Here is a 20572-nt window from a genome sequence, read left to right as displayed (position 1 = left end):
ACATCAGACCACATAAACCACTGACATCTATGAGAAAAAATAAACAGAAATACAAACAAGGACAACAATAAACAACATATGGTCCAGATTGCCTTACTTGGTTCTAGCACACAATGTGGTGGGGTTAAACCACTTATATATGCACACAAACCTATTGTGATGTTCAGCCTGTACCATTCTTGTCATTAATAAAAACATTGCATTACTATAAGATTTAATAGTAAAATATTCCCTCTGAATTTCCAAAGTTTGATTTTTCTTTCAATTACAGAAACTGCAGCATTTCATACTAAATTTATTTGAAATATATAACAACATAGTTACAACAACATTTTAGACCAAAAAACAATTTGATCATATGGAAACATTATTTTTATGGTCCTGGGTAGAAAGCTTGAACTATGAAAACATTTTTCATTATAAAAATTATACAATGAATTAAATAAGTGTATTCATAGTCCTGAAGAAATGTTTAAATTCAGGAAAACAACAGTATCAGCTTTTGTAAAAATACACAGGTGCTAAAAATATATAAATATCAAATGAAGAAGGTCTTAGAATCTCATCATTCACAATAAACATGTACTTTAAGGAATGCTGGTAGTCTTTGATGTTTCCCTTCCAATTTGTCTCTTCTAGGATTCAATTTGAAACTGGTTCTGTCAATGATGTTTCTGACTATACTTGAATCTTTCTCCCATGTTTGTTAATACACATGCACCATTCCATATAAAAATCTTTACCAATGTTAAGGATTTTTTTTTTAATTTTAATTCCACGAATGCGTATGCTATGAATAAAAGGAGATGTGAGTTTGTAATCAATAAGGCAGCAACCAAACAATACAAATAACCAAAGACATTAACCAAACAATACAAATAACCAAAGACATTAAGTAATCAATCATAGTCTTCAATAAACATACAAATGTTAATAAAGTATGGCAAGATATGTGAATCCCCCCCGTCTAAAACTGATAAATTAAACAAAAACTATCATTAACAAATGAAAATACAGGATAAAGCATAGGACAACCACTGACAAGTTCCTGACTTGCAACAGGCAAATGCACATTTTTTAGACATTTCAACCAGACTGTATACCAAAGCTAATTGTAAAAAAAAACTAAGGACATCAACTTCAACTCACAAAGGTTGGATAGAAGAACAAATAAATAAAGAAAGACTATTCTGACATTGAGTTGCAATCTCATTATATCCAAACTGTATATAGTAGTCTCAGCCCAAAAAACTTTCCTCTTGGGGGTATACTGGAATAAACCAGTTGGACCATCTTTCCTTGTGCCTTATCTGTATAACTCTACCTAAACAGCAGGACAAATAATGATTTCATCTTCACACATTTGTACAGCACTACCCAAGGATATCCATACAGGAATATAATCCTGGTCCCACATTTAAAGAAGATATTCCAACTTACTTGCAATATGTGGTAATAGTCTCTAGTAAGCACAACTCCTCCTCAATGGCTGGAAAGATGTTGATGAAACTTTACACAACTGTAGAACACTACCTGAGGATGTGCATAATGGAATAAAATCCCTGACCAACATGTTAATTAAAGGAGAGATAAGTAAATGTGTTTCTGATTATATGGGATCCTTTTGTGAGTTTACTTATAGTACTAGTTAACTTACACCATCACAGCTCTTTTTATGTGCGTATAATATATTTCAACATAAGAAAAACCAACTTTTCAAGAAAAAATGCTTTTTGAAATCAATTCAATCAAGTACAGTAGAGTGGTTAAAGGTCTTCACTGTTTAATCATGTCTTTAAAATTCATATGCAATGCATATTCTAATCCAAATCTGCTTCTGTATTTCCCATAGGGTCTTATGTTAAAGGAAGTCCCCCCACTGGCGGCCATCGTGGATGAAGGATGAGCTTCAAAGTAACAACACTTAGTCAGCACCTCATAAGGAACATTTATGCCATGTTTGGTTTCAATCCATTCAGTATGTGGTTCTCTAAAAGAAGACATTTGTATGTATTGTCCATAGGGTCCTTTGTTAAACATTGTCCCCATCTGGTGGCCATCTTGGATGATGGATCGGCTTTAAAGTAACAACACTTGGTCATCACTTCATAAGGAACATTCATGTCATGTTTGGTTTCATTCCATTCAGTGGTTCTCTAAAAGAAGACATTTGCATGTATTTCCCATAGGGTCCTATGTTAAACTAAGTCCCCCGCTGGCGGCCATCTTGGATGATGGATCAGCTTCAAAGTAACAACACTTGGTCAGCACCTCATAAGGAACATTCATGCCATGTTTGGTTGCATTCCATTTAGTGGTTCTCTAAAAGAAGACATTTGTATGTATTTCCCATTGGGTCCTATGTTAAACTAAGTCCCCCGCTGGCGGCCATCTTGGATGATGGATCGGCTACAAAGTAACAACACTTGGTCATCACTTTATAAGGAACATTCATACCATGTTTGGTTTCATTCCATACAGTGGTTCTCTAGAAGAAGTTCAAAATGTAAAAAGTTAACGACGACGGACAACGGAGCCAAGTGATGAGCAAATTTATTGATATTTTCCACTTGTATCACATGTTTTAGAAATAATTCCCATTAGGATTTGTTTGGATCGGTTATTTATTTTTGTAAACTAAGAGGACAGATTATTTATTTTCTGCACTGTTGAAGCATGATTTTTCATTTTCATTAAAACAAGGGACTGATTATTTATTTTCATAACTATATTAATAATATTTGAAAACATACAATTTTTAAATTCATTTTTTATTATAAATAATACATGTACAGTCAAGTCATTAATGTACCATTTAATCAGAATTAATCATCATCCTCTGTGGAAATGAATGTTCTGAATTCCCAACTGCATATACATGTATTGCATACATACACGGTATTAGAGTTGGGCTGTGACTAGCCTCTTTTAAAAGTTTTGCCAAATATATTTTCACCGAGCAGAGCGAGGCAAACAAATTTTGAAGGGTTTTAAAGCCGCTGAAGGCCCAAAGAAACTATAGAACAAATGATGCAAAATCATGCTTTCTGGGCGTTCCCAGACCCTTTCTTATTCTGAAAACGCAAGTTCTGTTTTAATAATTTTTTGACAATATTTTGGTCTCAAAGCAAAATGTATAGATTCAGCGTAAGACTTAAGTTTTTATGGACAACATCAAAAGACCAATATGAAGAATAAAGTAAAAATGTAATTCACAACGTTAAGTATGTGGCTGCTGGTTTTTTTGTTTTTTTGTTTTTTATGTTGTTGTTTCGGCATGCAGAATTTAAATCTTTTATACATGTAAATTATATGGAGTTTTATTCAAATTAAGTTAAGAGGGGGCTGATTATCAGTGATATAACTATGTCAAGTCATTTTTAATAACACATTTCAATTACAACTTGATGTAGCTCTTAACTGGGATACAATTTAAAGTAGTTAAGTTGTAAAATTAGCTAAAAAGTCTTAAATAAAATAAAACTCATTATCAAGTTGAAAACAAAATTACTAAATCACAAAAGGAATGCAACACTAAGAGAATACAGAAGGGCAATCAATGAACAAAAGACAAATTTAAGGAAACATTGATCCCGAAAAAACAGGTGCTACGTCCAAGGGAGAACAGAACTTGCTTCTTGCAAACACTTGCTGTGAAAAAAATTTGATATGAAGACAAGCTTTTGGTTTTAAAATTTCCTACATAAAGGCATTTGCCTCAATGTAGTTACAGCCCTGTAATAAAAGTGAGGTAAGTGTTCCTGAGCCAATATACCTCAAGTTAAATGAAACCCATTTTCAGACATTTCAAGTATATTTAAATAATATTTATACCTTTATTATTAAAAGATTTGGGAAGTGTTTGCCGAATTTTTTTTTGAAAAAAAGATGAATTTTATGAAGAATCTGGTGCCACCTCATACTTTCGAATAGCATTTATAAAATGGCTTAAAGACCTGCCGAGTTATTCATTTTCAATACATTGTAAGTCAGGTTATTTATTTTCGAACTACCACAGAACAAACCATTTATTTTTGTGATTATCAAGGCTGAGTTATTTATTTTATTTTCAAAATCCTCCTCCCCCCCCAGAATATCAAATGGTCGTCCCCTTATATTGGCTATTTTGAAAATTTTGTATTGTTGATAATTTTTACTGTTATCAATAATAATTCAATTTCTGTTTATCTAAAATAATTTTGAAACCTTAGGCAAAATGCTAAAGTTTGACCTATGATAGTGGGTAGGGTTGTAACATGTAAGTCTTATAAGGGTCTCCAATGAACTGCTTCCCCTGAGTTAAGATGTTTTAATCTTTACAGGATTTTTCATTTGAATTTTTTGTAAATTTCCCCGCTTAAATTTGATTTTTTAGAATCAACTTCTAGATTGGTTGATGGGCCAGGACAGCTTAAATTGGATTTTTTAATTAACAACTTCTAGACTGGTTGATGGGCCAGGACAGTTAAAAATATTATCAAAAGCAAAACTTGAGAAGATTCAAGATTTGTCCCTTGGCAATTGAAAGAAATAGACAAATATGTCTTTGAGAGGTGAAAGGTCATTAAATCAAATTATCTACCTCTTTTAAAATAAACTGTTATCACAGAGATATGTCTCGCCTTTTTGTAATTTTGATAATGCAAATGTTGAAATTAAAATAGCAATACTTTAACATGTAAGTTATGCAAATATTCAAAGTCGATGAACCATGACTGAAGGTACATGGCTAAACAATCTCCATGGAATGAGATGTGCCAATACTAACTTATACAACTGCATACCAAATACCATTGACTTATTATAAGTCATTCCCTTTAAACAAACCTAAACACAAACAATAACTTGTAAACTATGTAAAAGTTTCAAAGTCAATGAACCATGATCAGGGGTGGGGCTATATAATCTCCATGGAAACGATACTTGCAAATGCCAATACATTTGCATACCAAATATCATTGACTTAACATTAGCAGTTCATCTTAAACTGATCTAATCACAAACTAATACATGTAAACTAAGCAAAATTTTCAAAGTAATGGGACCATGACTGAGGGGGCAGGGCCAAATATTCTCCATGGAAATGAGATGTGCTAATGCTTATACAACTGAACACCAATTAACATTGACCTACTACTAATGGTTTCCCTTGAACTGACCTAATCAAAAACTAATATATGTTCACTTAGCAAAATTTTCAAAGTCTATAGACCATGACTAAGGGGCAGAGCCAAATAATCTCCATGGAAATGAGATATGCAAATGCTTATACAACTGCATACCAAATATCATTGACCTTCCACTAGTGGTTCCCCATGAATTGACCTAATCACAAACTAATACATGTAAACTATGAAAAGTTTCAAAGTCAATAGACCTTGACTGAGGGGGCGGGGCCAAATAATATCCATGGTAATGAGATGTGCCAATGCTAATACAACTGCATACCAAATCTCATTGACCTACCACTAGTGGTGCACCATGAACTAGACCTAATCACAAACTAATACATTGTTGACGCCACAATATTCAAGCTTGATACAGGTCTGAATTTGGATTGTATTAAATATTTGACATATTATAGGTTTCTGAATAAATGTAGTCAAAGAACTTGAAATTGGTTATATGAATTGAATTTATATTCAATTAAAGATTTCTTGTTGTTGTGCAATACACTGTGCTGTTGCGCAATACTTAGTAAATCTGTTGTCAGACTATAAACAATTAAAGTTCAATTAATTCTCAATATCATATTAGAAATTTATGAAAATGTAAAGGGAGCTTACATCAATAGATATAAACAATTCACCAATTGTTTCATGAGAATTGCTGACAGCATTTTTGAGTTATTGTCCGAAAACTGGAAAATCCCCCTTTTTTAATGAATAAAACCCCATAACTCAGAAATGTAAAATGTGAAATTTATAAAATTCTAAACGGAGCTTACATCAATAGATATAAACAATTCACCAAAGTTTCATAAGAACTGCTGAAAGCATTTTTGATTTTTTTGTCCGAAAACTGGAAAATCCCCCTTTTTTTATGAATAAAACCCTGTTACTAGGAAACATAAAATCTAAAATATATAAAAATAGAAAGGGAGCTCATGTCAATAGATATAAACAATTTACCACAATTTCTTGCAAGTTGGTGAAAGCATTCTTGAGTTATTGTCTGAAAACTGGAAAACCCCCCTTTTTTTAATGAATAAAACCCCATAACTTGGAAAAGTAAAATCTAAAATTTATAAAAAACGAAAGGGAGCTCATGTCAATAGATATAAACAATTCACTAAAGTTTTATGCAAATTAGTTGGAGCGTTTTTGAGTTAATGTCCGACATGTTGACGACGGACGGACAGACGGACGGACAACAGTATACCATAAAACGTCCCGTAAACGGGCGTATAAAAATGGGTCAAAGTCAAAATTGGCCTGGTTACAATATTTGTGACTAATCAATGTAGAATATTTCTGTGAAGTCTCAGGGATCTTGGTTGAAAACTGTAGAAGTAGAAAACTTGTTCTTTCTTTCATAAATTTGGCTGAAAAAAGACTGAGATCTCAAGTCTGGAAAAATGAGAAAAAAAATCACAAACAATTCCATATTAGTAGGTTCACAACTTCTACATATGTGCTATCTTCCTGTGAAGTTTCAGGGATTTGGGTTTAAAACTGAAGCAAGAGTTGAAAACACAAAACATGTACCCCCTTCATAAATTTTGCTGAGAGAAGACCATACTCCGAAGTCTGGAAAAAATGAGAAAAAAATTCCTCAAACAATTCCATTATAGCAGGTGCTCAACTTCAACATACATTGTATGCACAATCTTTATGTGAAGTTTTAAGGGTTTGGGTTGAAAACTGTAGGGGTTGATAACAAATATTAGGTACCCACTTTTCCCCATCCTCAAACCTATCACCCATCATTCTATAAGCCACTCAAAATATGTAAATTTAATGCACACATAGGCTTAAGAGTGCTTACAAAGGCAAATTTCCATAAAACTTACTTTTCCAAGAGCACAACTCTCATGAAAAAGTTGATTGGCACTAAGTTTGAACTTGTCCATTGCTGATATATACCAGTACCTTTAATATGTTGCATCTAAATGGTTTTTTTTTAGATAATGTGTCCTTATGTTGCTCTGTCATTGATATATACCAGGTATCATCTTTTATTCCTGATAAAAAATTAATGAAGAATGTGTCCGAGGACACGAATGCCCCCACTCAAGCTTCAAACAAACAAAATGGGAGGGATGGACGGTCAAGGTAACACTTAATGCTCCCATCCCCTACGGCAGCGGCATAAAAATCCAACAAGAATTGCAGGGGTAGCAGGTCTAGCAATATAACATTCCATTAAATTTAAATTATTAAGGGCTATAATATCTCCTGTTAAAATAGTCTATCTGCACTGATTTTTAATACTTGTTCTAGATATTGCTGGTATAAACCTTTGATACAAATTTCCTAAAGATTTGGAAAGATTTAGGAATAAGAGCCCATACAAGATCAGTCGTACCAATGACCAGTATTTCTATGTCCCTGCTCCCTGTTGAAGCAGGGGACAACAATAATGGCCAATTTTCACTTTAAAACTACAATGTTACCCATGAGGTGTAATGGTTATTGCCAAAGGACAAATTATACAATGGTAACAGGCACCCATGAATTGGTGATAGCTTAAGTTGGTACAACGGACCTGGTTATGAGAACACCTGTTAATAATTTTGGTACACCAAAAGGATACGTCCAAAATAAAATATATGTCTGAAAAAGAAGTTAAGGAAAACAACTTATATCAATCAAATACATGCAATGAGTGTAAATAATATAATTTTACTAAACTTTAAATGTTGACAGCTTTTTAGTATTATTACATGATTGATCAAGTTCAAAACATAAATGAGAATTCAATTTCCCAAAAATTATTTCATGTTCATTTTTCAATACATCAATTTAAGAAATGATGTAACATACTCGACAGACAGTGAAGGTTAATAAAACTCGTGACCAAAAAATTAACTTTTAGATACAAGCCAGAAGCCATATAAATTTTGATATTGTGTAATGAGAAAATAAATTGCTTCGCTGAGCGCAGCTGGATACGACCGCAGATGTCCAACCCTGAAAAGTTGGGCCAAAATGGACACAATATTCACGCTTGATACAGGTCTGAATTTGGATTGTAACTAAATTTTTGACACAGAATAACTGTAGTCAAAGAACTTCAAATTGGTTATATGATTTGAATTTATATTCAATTTATTGCTTTTGTGCAATACACTATGCTGTTGCGAATTGACCCCCCCCCCCCCCCTACCAAAAAAAATTTATTTTACCCCGTTTTTTTTTGCTTTTGTGCAATACACTATGCTGTTGAATATTAACCCCCCCAAAAAAAAATATTTGAAGAAATTTTCTTTTAATTTCTGCAATCTGAAATGAGAAAAATTGTCACCGCTCCCAATTTTTTTCACCTCCCCCCTTTCCCTTATTCCCCAAAAAAATTCTTTCCCTCGAGATATGGTCAGTATCTCAAATCAAATTTCTAATGCAGTTTGCAACCAAAATTACCCATTTAAATACATCATAAAAGTTTTAAAATATAAAATGACATACATAGTCATGGCTAAAATTAATATTAATTAATAGTAACTGCTAAAAATAAATTGACAGCTAATCACCTCAAGACAATCATCATTTCTTAATACATAATTTACAAGCAGTGTAAGGGAGGTAATCAAACAGTGTTCTTTCATTTGAATTGGATTAACTCCCTTACACTGCTTTTAAATTGTCTCATTTGTCCTTTAACCAGAAAAACCCTTGTTTTTCCCCTTTTTTTGCCCCTAACTACTAAATGGTTTGAGCCATAACCCCCCAAACTATCCCTTTGTTGTATGGAAGTTTGTGGTATAATTTCAGAGAGATTCATACACTTTAACACAAGTTATTGTCTGGAAACTACAAAAATACTTATTTGGGCCCCTTATTCCTAAACAGTTGGGACCATAACCCCCATAATCAATCCCAACCTTCCTTTAGTGGTTATAAACCTTGTGTTTAAATTTTATTGATTTCTATTTGCTTATATTAAAGTTATTATCCGGAAACCATCTGTCTTCGGACGACGCTGACGAAGACAACGTGATACCAATATACGACAAAAAATTTTTTAATTTTTGCGGTCGTATAAAAAGGGTCTTCTCTCATTTACTTATTACTTGGTATAAAATATATCTTTTAATATGCAAATGTTGATCTAATAAGGATTCAGAATTTCTTCTGGTCCAGGCAAATGATTAAAATTACCATTTTCCATTTACATTGTATCTAAAGAAGCAAATGAAATTTTGTATCTTAATAGATAAAATAAAATGCTTCGCTGGGGCGCAGCTTGATACGACCGCAGAGGTCGAACCCTGAACAGTTGGGGCAAGTATGGACACAACATTCAAGCTTAATACAGCTCTGAATTTGGATTGTTTTTAAATATTTGACACAGCATAGGTTTCTGACACAGAAAGAATGTGGTCTAAGAACTTGAATTTTTTTAACTTACCTATTATGGTCCAATGTCCAAAATCAAAATACATGGTTAGATTCAGCATATCAAAGAACCCCATATATTCAATTTTTGTTAAAATCAAACAAAGTTTAATTTTGGACCCCAACTTGGACAAACTTGAAAACTGGGCCCATAATCAAAAATCTAAACACATGTTTAGATTCAGCATATTAAATAACCCCAAGAATTCAATTTTTGCTAAAATCAAACTAAGTTTAATTTTGGACCCTTTGGACCTCAATGAAGACCAATTTAAAAAACGGGACCCAAATTAAAAATCTAAAAACACGGTTGGATTTGGCATATCAAAGAACCCCAATAATTCAATTTTTGATGAAATCAAACAAAGTTTAATTTTGGACCCTTTTGACCTCAATATGAACCAATTTGATAGCGGGGCCTACAAATAAAAAATCTAAATACATGGTTAGATTCAGCATATCAAAGAACCTCATATATTCAATTTTTGTTGAAATCAAACAAAGTTTAATTTTGGACCCCAATTTGGACCAACTTGAAAACTGGGCCCATAATCAAAAATCTAAATACATGTTTAGATTCAGCATATCAAAGAACCCCATATATTCAATTTTTGTTGAAATCAAACAAAAAGTTTAAATACTGGACCCTATCTTAGACCAACTTGAAAACTGGGCCCATAATCAAAAATCTAAACACATGTTTAGATTCAGCATATCAAAGAACCCCAAGAATTCAATTTTTGTTAAAATCAAACTAAGTTTAATTTTGGACCCTTTGGACCTTAATGTAGACCAATTTAAAAAACAGGACCCAAAATTAAAAATCTAAATACACAGTTAGATTTGGAATATCAAAGAACCCCAATAATTCAATTTTAGATGAAATCAAACAAAGTTTAATTTTGGACCCTTTTGACCTCAATATGAACCAATTTGATAACGGGGTCCACAAATAAAAAATCTAAATACATGGTTAGATTCAGCATATCAAGGAACCCCATATATTCAATTTTTGTTGAAATCAAACAAAGTTTAATTTTGGACCCCAATTTGGACCAACTTGAAAACTGGGCCAAAAATCAAAAATCTAAATACATGTTTAGATTCAGCATATCAAAGAACCTCATATATTCAATTTTTGCTAAAATCAAACAAAGTTTAATTTTGGACCCTTTGGACCTTAATGTAGACCAATTTGAAAACTGGACCCAAAATTTAATATCTAAATACACTGTTGGATTCGGCATAACAAATAAATAAATGTGATCAAAGATTTTACAAATCTAATGCGCCATACTGTGCAATTAAAGATTTCTTCTTGAAATTTTTCAATATTTGAAATTTGAAAAAAAATAATATTTGAAGAATAATATTTTTAATTTCTGAAATCTGAAATGAGAAAAATTGACCCCACAATTTCTTTTTACCCCCCCCCTCCTTTTTTCCCCAAAAAAATTCTTTCCCTCATGATATGGTCATAATCTCAATTCAAATTTCCAATGGAGTTGGCAACCATAATTACCCATCTTAATCTATTTTATAATAGAATTAAAAATATAGTGTCAAATCTTTCATATGGATTTTTTTGTAAAAAAAAAAGATGCAACATTTGCAGATATTTTTACTGGTCTTCCTTTATAAATATGCATTTCTTTAAACATAATTTAAAAGCAGTGTAAGGGAAGTAACCAAAACGTTGTATTTGGATTACCTCCCTTACACTGTTTTAAATTATCTTTATTGTTCATTAACCATTACTTTATACATAATTTAAAAGCAGTGTAAGGGAGATAATTTCAATGATGTATTTGATTTATCTCCCTTACACTGCTTTAAATTATGGTTTGTACTAAAGTATTTGTCCATTAACCAGGACAACCTTGTTTTTCCCCCTTTTTTGCCCCTAATTCCTAAACGGTTTGAGCCATAACCCCCCAAAGCAAATCCTAACCATCCCTTTGTGGTATGGAAACTTGTAGTATAATTTCAGAGAGATCCATACACCGTTCCACAGTTATTGTCTGGAAACTAGAAAATGCTTATTTTTGGCCCCTTTTTGGCCCCTAATTCCTTAACTGTTGGTACCATAACCCCCAAAATCAATCCCAACCTTCCTTTTGTGGTATTTAACCTTATGGTCAAATTTCAAAAAGATCCATTTAATTAAACTAAAGTTAGAGTGCGAAAACCAATGTGTCTTCGGACGACGACGCCGGACGACAACGACGTCGACGACACCAACGTCATACCAATATACGACCACAAAATTTTTTTGAGGTCGTATAAAAACTGGTTTCTAACAAGATTTGTCCTGTGTCCATAGTACTCAGTTTCAATTTGTAAATGATGAATATCAAGTACCATATTGAAAGATGCTGTTTTCCCCTTTCCAGATAACCAAATTCATCTGAAGTTTATCATTAATAATTATGTGTAGTAATTGTAAGTTCCTTATCTTTAAAAAAGTTTACATTTCAATAGTTTTCCTTCTTCTCTAAATCCGCTAAGATTGGGAAAAAAATAAATTTAAATAATCAAATTTGTTTTGGATTGGATAAAAGAATATCAAACTTGCTAAAAAAATTGATGGATAATAAAAAATAACAACCTCAGCAACTTTGTTGCAGGAGATATAAACAGAAGATTGATAAATCCTACCCTTTTGCAGGTGTTACATATAGTTATAGAATAAGAATTTACAAAGGGTAAATTTTTTTTACCAGTATTCAAGTTATTTTTTCAATAATGCAAAGAATTTATTTCATTGAATAAAAGGATACAAATATTCCTCCAAATAGTCCGCTTATAAAAAGGTCTCTTCTTGTTACAAAATATTTATTCCATGATCCACCAGCCTTGAACATTAACATCACCTGGAAAAGGAACAAAAATACAATGTATTTGAATGTTTAACAAGTTATTTTTAATGTATACACAATCTTATGTCCTGTTCTCGTGAATTATGTGAATCATTCCTTTATTCATATGTATATTTACTAAGCAATACTAATCAGTTATAAAGCTTGCCTTAGAAAACACATGGAATATTGAGATGTTCAAAAATTGAAATGGGATTTCCTCCTTTCTTTCAGTAAATATTATTCCTAATCATTTTTACAATCAGTATATGGTAAACAGGAAGTTAATGAGCAATGTGCATGAAATTAAAGTAAATTTAATATTATTTACCGACAATAACAATGCTGTAACAAAATAAAATGCAAAGCCTTGTAGTCCTGTCAATCCAAGAATTCCAGCCGCAGCACCTGATAATGATGACATTGACGTCCTACAATAATCCAAGATGGCTCCATTTTGACGAAGACTCATTTCATTGTACCTAACAGCATTATCTGCAACGAAAAAAAAACATAACTGGAAAGCTTAGATAAGACAGTTTGTATAATATAATAAAATTCTCCACTGGGCGCAGCTTGATACGACCGCAGAGGTCGAACCCTGAACAGTTGGGGAAAGTATGGACACAACATTCAAGCTTGATACAGCACTGAATTTGGATTGTGATTAAATATTTGACACAGCATAGGTTTCTGACACAGAAAGAATGTGGTCTAAGAACATAAAAAATTTTAATTTACCTATTCAAACCATATCATTATTATTTGCTTTTATATATAAATCAGAAATAACCAATTTAAAATGGAAAATTTTAAAGAAAAAAAAAATGAAAAAAAAATCCCCCTCCCCAATTTTGTGAACCCCCTTATGATTCATCACCCCCAAACTCAATCCCAGCTTTCCTTTTGTGGTATGGTACCTTGCAGTACAATTTCAGAGAGATCTATACACGTGAACACAAGTTATTGTCTGGAAACTAGAAAAATGCTTGTTTTTTGGCCCTATTTTGGCCCCAAATTCCTAAACGTTTAGGGCAATTACCCCCAAACTCAACCCCAGCTTTCCCTTTGTGATATGGAACCTTGCAGTACAATTTCATAAAGATCCATACACGTACACACAAGTAAGTGTCCTGAAACTAGAAAAATGCTTGTTTTTTGCCCCTTTTTGGCCCCTAATTCCTAAAATTTTGAGGCAATTACCCCCAAAATCAATCCCATCCTTCCCTTTGTGGTATGGTACCTTGCAGTACAATTTCAGAGAGATCCATACACTTGAACACAAGTTATTGTCTGGAAACTAGAAAAATGCTTATTTTTGGCCATTTTTCCTAAACGTTTTGGGCAATTACCCCCAAACTCAATTCCAGCTTTCCCTTTGATATATGGAACCTTGTAGTATAATTTCAGAAAGATCCATACACTTACACACAAGTTATTGTCATGAAACTAGAAAAATGCTTGTTTTTTGCCCCTTTTTTGGCCCCTAATTCCTTAAATTCTGAGGCAATTACCCCCAAAATCAATCCCAGCGTTCCCTTTGTGATATGGAACCTTGTGGTACAATGTCAGAGAGATCCATACACTAACACACAAGTTATGTCTGGAAGTTACAAAAAACTGCTTCGCTGAGCGCAGCTGGATACGCCCGCAGAGGTCCAACCCTGAACAGTTGGGGCAAAAATGGACACAATATTCAAACTTGATACAGGTCTGAATTTGGATTGTAATTAAATATTTGACATATTACAGGTTTCTGAATAAATGTAGTCAAAGAACTTGAAATTGGTTATATGAATTGAATTTATATTCAATTAAAGATTTCTTGCTGTTGTGCAATACACTGTGCTGTTGCGCAATACTTAGTAAATCTGTTGTCAGACTAGTATATATATTTGTTTAGGGGCCAGCTGAAGGACGCCTCCGGGTGCGGGAATTTCTCGCTGCATTGAAGACCTGTTGGTGGCCTTCTGCTGTTGTCTGTTCTGTGGTCGGGTTGTTGTCTCTTTGACACATTCCCCATTTCCATTCTCAATTTTATAAACAAATAAAGTTCAATTAATTCTCAATGTCATATTAGAAAATTATGAAAATCAATAGGAGCTTACATCAATAAATATAAACAATTCACCGAAGTTTCATGAGAATTGCTGACAGCATTTTTGAGTTATTGTCAGAAAACTGGAAAATCCCCCTTTTTTAATGAATAAAACCCCATAACTCAGAAATGTAAAATGTAAAATTTATAAAATTCTAAAGGGAGCTTACATCAATAGATATAAACAATTCACCAAAGTTTCATAAGAACTGCTGAAAGCATTTTTGAGTATTTGTCTGAAAACTGGAAAATCCCCCTTTTTTTTAATAAAACCCTGTAACTCGGAAACATAAAATCTAAAATTTATAAAAATCGAAAGGGAGCTCATGTCAATAGATATAAACAATTCACCACAATTTCTTGCAAGTTGGTGAAAGTATTCTTGAGTTATTGTCCGAAAATTGGAAAATCCCCCTTTTTTTAATGAATAAAACCCCATAACTCTGAAACATAAAATCTAAAATTTATAATAAAATGCTCCGCAGGGCGCAGCTTGATACGACCACAGAGGTCGAACCCTGAACAGTTGGGGCAAGTATGGACACAACATTCAAGCTTGATACAGCTCTGAATTTGGATTGTGATTAAATATTTGACACAGCATAGGTTTCTGACACAGAATGAATGTGGTCTAAGAACTTAAAAATTTTAAATTGGACATTCACCTATTATGGTCCAATATCCAAAATCTAAATACATGGTTAGATTCAGCATATCAAAGAACCCCAAGATTCAATTTTTGATGAAATCAAACAAAGTTTTATTTTGGACCCTTTTGACCTCAATGTGGAAAAAGTTGATAACGGGGCCCATAAATCAAAAATCTAAATACATGGTTAGATTCAGCATATCAAAGAACTCAATATATTCAATTTTTGTTGAAATCAAACAAAGTTTAATTTGGGACCCCGATTTGGACCAACTTGAAAACTGGGCCCATAATCAAAAATCTAAATACATGTTTAGATTCAGCATATCAAAGAACCCTAAAAATTCAATTTTTGTTAAAATCAAACTAAGTTTAATTTTGGACCCTTTGGACCTTAATGTAGACCAATTTGAAAACGGAACCAAAAATTAAGAATCTAAATACACGGTTAGATTTGGCATATCAAAGAACCCCAATAATTCAATTTTTGATGAAATCAAACAAAGTTAAATTTTGGACCCTTTGGACCTCAATGTGGACCAATTTAAAAACGGGGCCCAAAATCCAAAAACTTAATACACGGTTAGATTCAGCATATTAAAGAACCCCAAGAATTCAAGAATAAAACCCCATTGAAATTGATCAAGAAATAAGCAATTTATACGAAGTATCTTCTTTTGCACAATACTGTGCAATTGAATATTTCTTGCTATTGCGCAATACTGTACAATTGACAATTTCTTGCTATTGCGTAATAATGTGCCATTGGATATTTCTTGCTATTGCGCAATACTGTGCAATTGAAGATTTCTTGCTATTGCGCAATACTGTGCAATTGAAGATTTCTTGCTATTGTGCAATACTGTGCAATTGAAAATTTCTTGCTATTGCACAATACAAAACATGTACTTATTATATAATAATTTACACATCCTGTTTGGTGTGTATCTCCTACCATATCATTATTATTTGCTTTTAAATATAAATCAGAAATAACCAACTTAAAATGGAAAATTTTAAAAGAAAAAATAAAGGAAAAAAAGAAAAAAAAAAAAAAAAAAAAATCCCCCCCCAAATTTTTTGAACCCCCTTATGATTCATCACCCCTAAACTCAATCCAAGCCTTCCCTTTGTGGTATGGTACCTTGCAGTACAATTTCAGAGAGATCCATACACTTGAACACAAGTTATTGTCTGGAAACTAGAAAAATGCTTATTTTTGGCCCCTTTTTGGCCCCCAATTCCTAAACGTTTCGGGCAATTACCCCCAAACTCAATTCCAGCTTTCCCTTTGTGATATGGAACCTTGTAGAATAATTTCAGAAATATCCAAACACTTACACACAAGTTATTGTCATGAAACTAGAAAAATGCTTGTTTTTTGCCCCTTTTTTGGCCCCTTATTCCTAAAATTTTGAGGCAATTACCGGGTACCCCCAAAATCAATTACAGCCTTCCCTTTGTGATATGGAACCTTGTGTTTCAATGTCAGAGAGATCCATACACTTACACACAAGTTATTGTCTGGAAGTTACAAAAATGCTTATTTTTGGCCCCTTTTTGGCCCCTAATTCCTTAACTGTTGGTACCATAACCCCCAAAATCAATCCCAACCTTCCTTTCGTGGTATTGAACCTTATGGTAAAATTTCATGGAGATCCATTCACTTAAACTAAAGTTAGAGTGCGAAAACCAATGTGTCTTCAGACGACGCCGGACGACAAAGACGACGACGCCAACGTCATACCAATATACGACCAAAAAATTTTTAATTTTTGCGGTCGTATAAAAAACGAAAGGGAGCTCACGTCAATAGATATAAACAATTCACCAAAGTTTTATGCAAATTGGTTAAAGCATTTTTGAGTTAATGTCCGACATGTTGACGACGGACGGACAGACGGACAGACGGACGGACGGACAGACGGACAGAGGTATACCATAATACGTCCCGTAAACGGACGTATAAAAATGCTTATTTTTGGCCCCTAATTCCTTAACTGTTGGTACCATAACCCCCAAAATCAATCCCAACCTTCCTTTTGTGGTATTGAACCTTATGGTAAAATTTCATAGAGATCCATTCACTTAAACTTAAGTTAGAGTGCGAAAACCAATGGGTCTTCGGACGCCGACACCAACGACGACAACGTCATACCAATATACGACCGCAAAATTTTTTTGCGGTCGTATAAAAATGAGAAGATGTAGGATGATTGCCAATAAGACAATTATTCACCATATATATGTATATTAAAGTTGTTTACTCTTGACTGCAAGCCAACATGCTTAAGAAAGTCGCATATTCTCGTTAGCATAAATGACATTTTTTTATTTTGAATGCCTGAGACATGAACTTTTCAGTCCCTTATCTATATTATTAAGGAGAAACAATCAACAGAAGTTTCATGATTAGATCAAGCATTTCCCTAGTCTCATTTCCCAATGAGGTTTTTGCCTATAACCTTAGGTGCTCTTGGTTTGAAAATTCACTGTTAAAGTTTATCAATATATTTGTTTATCGTAAATTGTTTTGTTATAAACTAGGCTGTTAGTTTTCTCAATTGAATTGTTTTATATTTTAAGTCGGATCCTTTTATAGCTGACTATAGGGTTTTGGTTTTTCTCATTGCTGAAGGCCTAATGGTTGCCTATAATTGCTTACATGTACATCCATTTTATTTGAATTCTGATAGTTGTCTCACTGGCAATCATTCCACATCTCCTTATTTTTATATCTCTATTGATATATTGTATTGATGGTAAAATTATGTCATTGCTAACATGAAATATTAGATATTTTTTTAAACTAACTTTTTATTTCACTTAATGCCTCTCATGCATACCTGTCAACCTATGACAATGAAAATGCAGGTGATGACCTGCATAGAAGAATGAAATCTCAGGTCATAGCACGTAAAAACTTTTTCGAGCTGAATTTCAGTATTTAGGGGACATTTTTCTTATAATTTATATCAAAGTTTCCAAAACATGTCCACATGGTTAAGTAATTTAAAATTGTACATATTATTATTTCACTGCACCTGGAGGCCATTGATAGATTTGTGTTACATTGCCTTTATTCCTGTTAATATTCATTCCATGACATACAATGTGCCAATTTGTGTTTTCTTTACATATATTTGTGCAGCTTTTAAATTGTAGAATATATTATATGTTGATATTAGAGTATAATAAAATAAAGTTAAACAATTAAAAGAGGTATAGATGAAAAAAGTAATTTTCAAAATTTTTTATTTCTTAATTGTTCTAAGGTAGAATAATAAGTAAAAGTATTATTCTGATATGTTTGTACATTCAATTCATTTTAGGTTTAATTTTTTTACAAAAAAGTTTAAGGAGTATATTGTGAATTGACAAAAAAGGGGAAGTAACTCAAATTGTTTTTAAAACAACTTTGAAATACACAAGTTATTTACAACCTAAAGCTAAGGTAATTGGTGTTAATTAACAGTGTGTTTGACACCAAAGCTGTCAAGTGAAGCCATGCACTGAAATGGGTCAATTGAGCTGAGTTAACACAGCTAATTGAACTTCTTGTCCAGGAAGAATTACAAAATTTGCCGGTATTTCATTGAAATCACTTTATATCAAATCAGTCTGAAGGCTAAGGAATCCGGGTGAAAACAGGTTATTTTCCGAATTTCCCGGGTTATTTGGTCATCCGGCGGGTGTTCCGAGTGACCCCTCAGAATTGTGAAAATCTCAGGTCACACCCACAGGATCCGCGTCAGTTGAGAGGTATGCTCATGATGCATGGTTATGCAGTAGTACACACAAACAATATAAACAAACATAATGCATGAACAATATTAAACATATGTACATGTACAGAATTATCACTTTTAAAATATAGACATTAAAATTTAGAGAGTTAAGATAGGCCAACAAGAATGAATTTATCATTTACTTTTCATTAATTCATAGAACCTAACAATATTTTTCCTTCATACAATGTATATCTCTGCAGTCAATATCTTTTGTCTCTCAATTTCTTTCTGACCTATCAATATCCTCGTACATGTATTATGGGTTTTCGTGCTATTAAGAATGCATTGTGACTTCACAATTTCCATTGAAAAAGCATTAACAGTACGAATTTACAATGTATATGACGTATGAAAACGTATGATCTGACGATACTAAAGAATGCCTTTTATAGAAAGTGAAAGTAAATAAGAATCTAGTTAAGTTAAAAGTGAAAGTTAGTCAATAAAGTCATTAACGATGTGGTTAATTGCTATTCTTATAGCTGACTCAGCGGTATGGGTTTTGCTCATTGTTGAAGGCCATTTGGTTAGCTATAGTTGTCAACTTCTATGTCATTTTGGTCTCTGGTGGAGAGTTGTCTCATTGACAATCATACCACCTCTTCTTATTTTTATTATTAAACAAAAAGATGCTCATCAATCAAATTACTTATCTCCCCTTTTCTTTCATGTACAAATAAAATAATCCTCTTCTATAACAAAACAAAAATATGCTTTGATAATTATCTTACATTTAGGAAATAATTATTTATAAATATAATTTACAGTTGATGTGCACTTTTTAACTCATTCAGACAAGTTTTTGAAAACAATTTGAAAAATTATTACCTTCACCAAAATGCAAACATGATAGAAATAAAACATGAATTTCCTCAACAAACAGTAGACTTCGTCCTCTTTCACATATGTTACAAGGTAACATTTGCTTATAATAAATATTTGACACAGACTGATAACCCCCCCAGTCTGAATAAAAACTAAATAAAAGTCACTACAAGTTGCAAGTATTTGAATAAACACTATTGATAAAAGCAAAAACTATAAGTATATAAACTTTTCTTCATATCCTGATTTGTGTATAAAAAATAAAATAATCATAATGAAAGAAATCAAGGATAATTAATACAGTGTGTCATCTTAGAGTTGTGTGAACATACAGTAAGAAAGAAATGACAAATGTACATGTACTGCTAGTGGTGACTTTGATTGGTTAATTGACTCTATTTACTCTCGATAGATGAATGATGTGTCTAATACTCAAAAAGGTAACTTGTTCATTTAAATCATGTTCTTAATTACCAGCAAATTTTCCTTTTCGTTTCGTCTTCACCACCACACCTGAAGCCATCATCAGCCTGATTGCCTGATACCAAATGAGCAGTTTCAAGCCATGGAGGACAGAATCACAACCAAGGAACCAGACTGTAAACCAGTTATCGTGTTGATTTTATATTTTATAATAAATATTTTTTAAACAGAGTATGTAAAAATTAAGATCCTTTGAAAAAAATAATGCAAACATAAATAATTTAATGTTTTTCGTGTAGAAACTATAAAATTTTAGATTAAATTAATGATTTAAATCATAATATGATACAAATTTATCAGCACGTTACAAA

The 20572-nt window shown here is 32.6% G+C and overlaps 1 protein-coding gene across 1 annotated transcript; it reads right to left on the bottom strand.

Annotated features, from left to right (window-relative positions):
• Positions 1-282: 282 nt before the first annotated feature.
• Positions 283-20373, bottom strand: LOC127715680 (ER membrane protein complex subunit 6-like). Its single transcript, XM_052221853.1, has 5 exons — positions 20253-20373; positions 12747-12910; positions 12338-12430; positions 7756-7775; positions 283-737 (listed from the first exon to the last, which is right to left on the bottom strand). The coding sequence occupies exons 1-5, from the start codon at positions 20302-20304 to the stop codon at positions 707-709; spliced, it is 360 nt and encodes a 119-aa protein (XP_052077813.1). The 5' UTR covers positions 20305-20373; the 3' UTR covers positions 283-706.
• Positions 20374-20572: the final 199 nt, after the last annotated feature.

The sequence above is a fragment of the Mytilus californianus genome, unplaced genomic scaffold (genome assembly GCF_021869535.1).
Source record: "Mytilus californianus isolate M0D057914Y unplaced genomic scaffold, xbMytCali1.0.p SCAF_9, whole genome shotgun sequence".
Lineage (NCBI taxonomy): Eukaryota > Metazoa > Mollusca > Bivalvia > Mytilida > Mytilidae > Mytilus > Mytilus californianus.
This window is presented reverse-complemented; position numbering and strand designations above follow the sequence as displayed.

Coding starts and splice junctions, on each gene's coding strand:
- LOC127715680 (XM_052221853.1), bottom strand. CDS start 20,304: ATGATGGCTTCAGGTGTGGTGGTGAAGACGAAACGAAAAGGAAAATTT. Junction 7,776..12,337: donor GACTATTTGGAGGAATATTT/GTATCCTTTTAT, acceptor CTTCTTTTTCAG/ACATATATTTTATTTTGGAC. Junction 738..7,755: donor ACATATATTTTATTTTGGAC/GTATCCTTTTGG, acceptor ACATTGGTAAAG/ATTTTTATATGGAATGGTGC.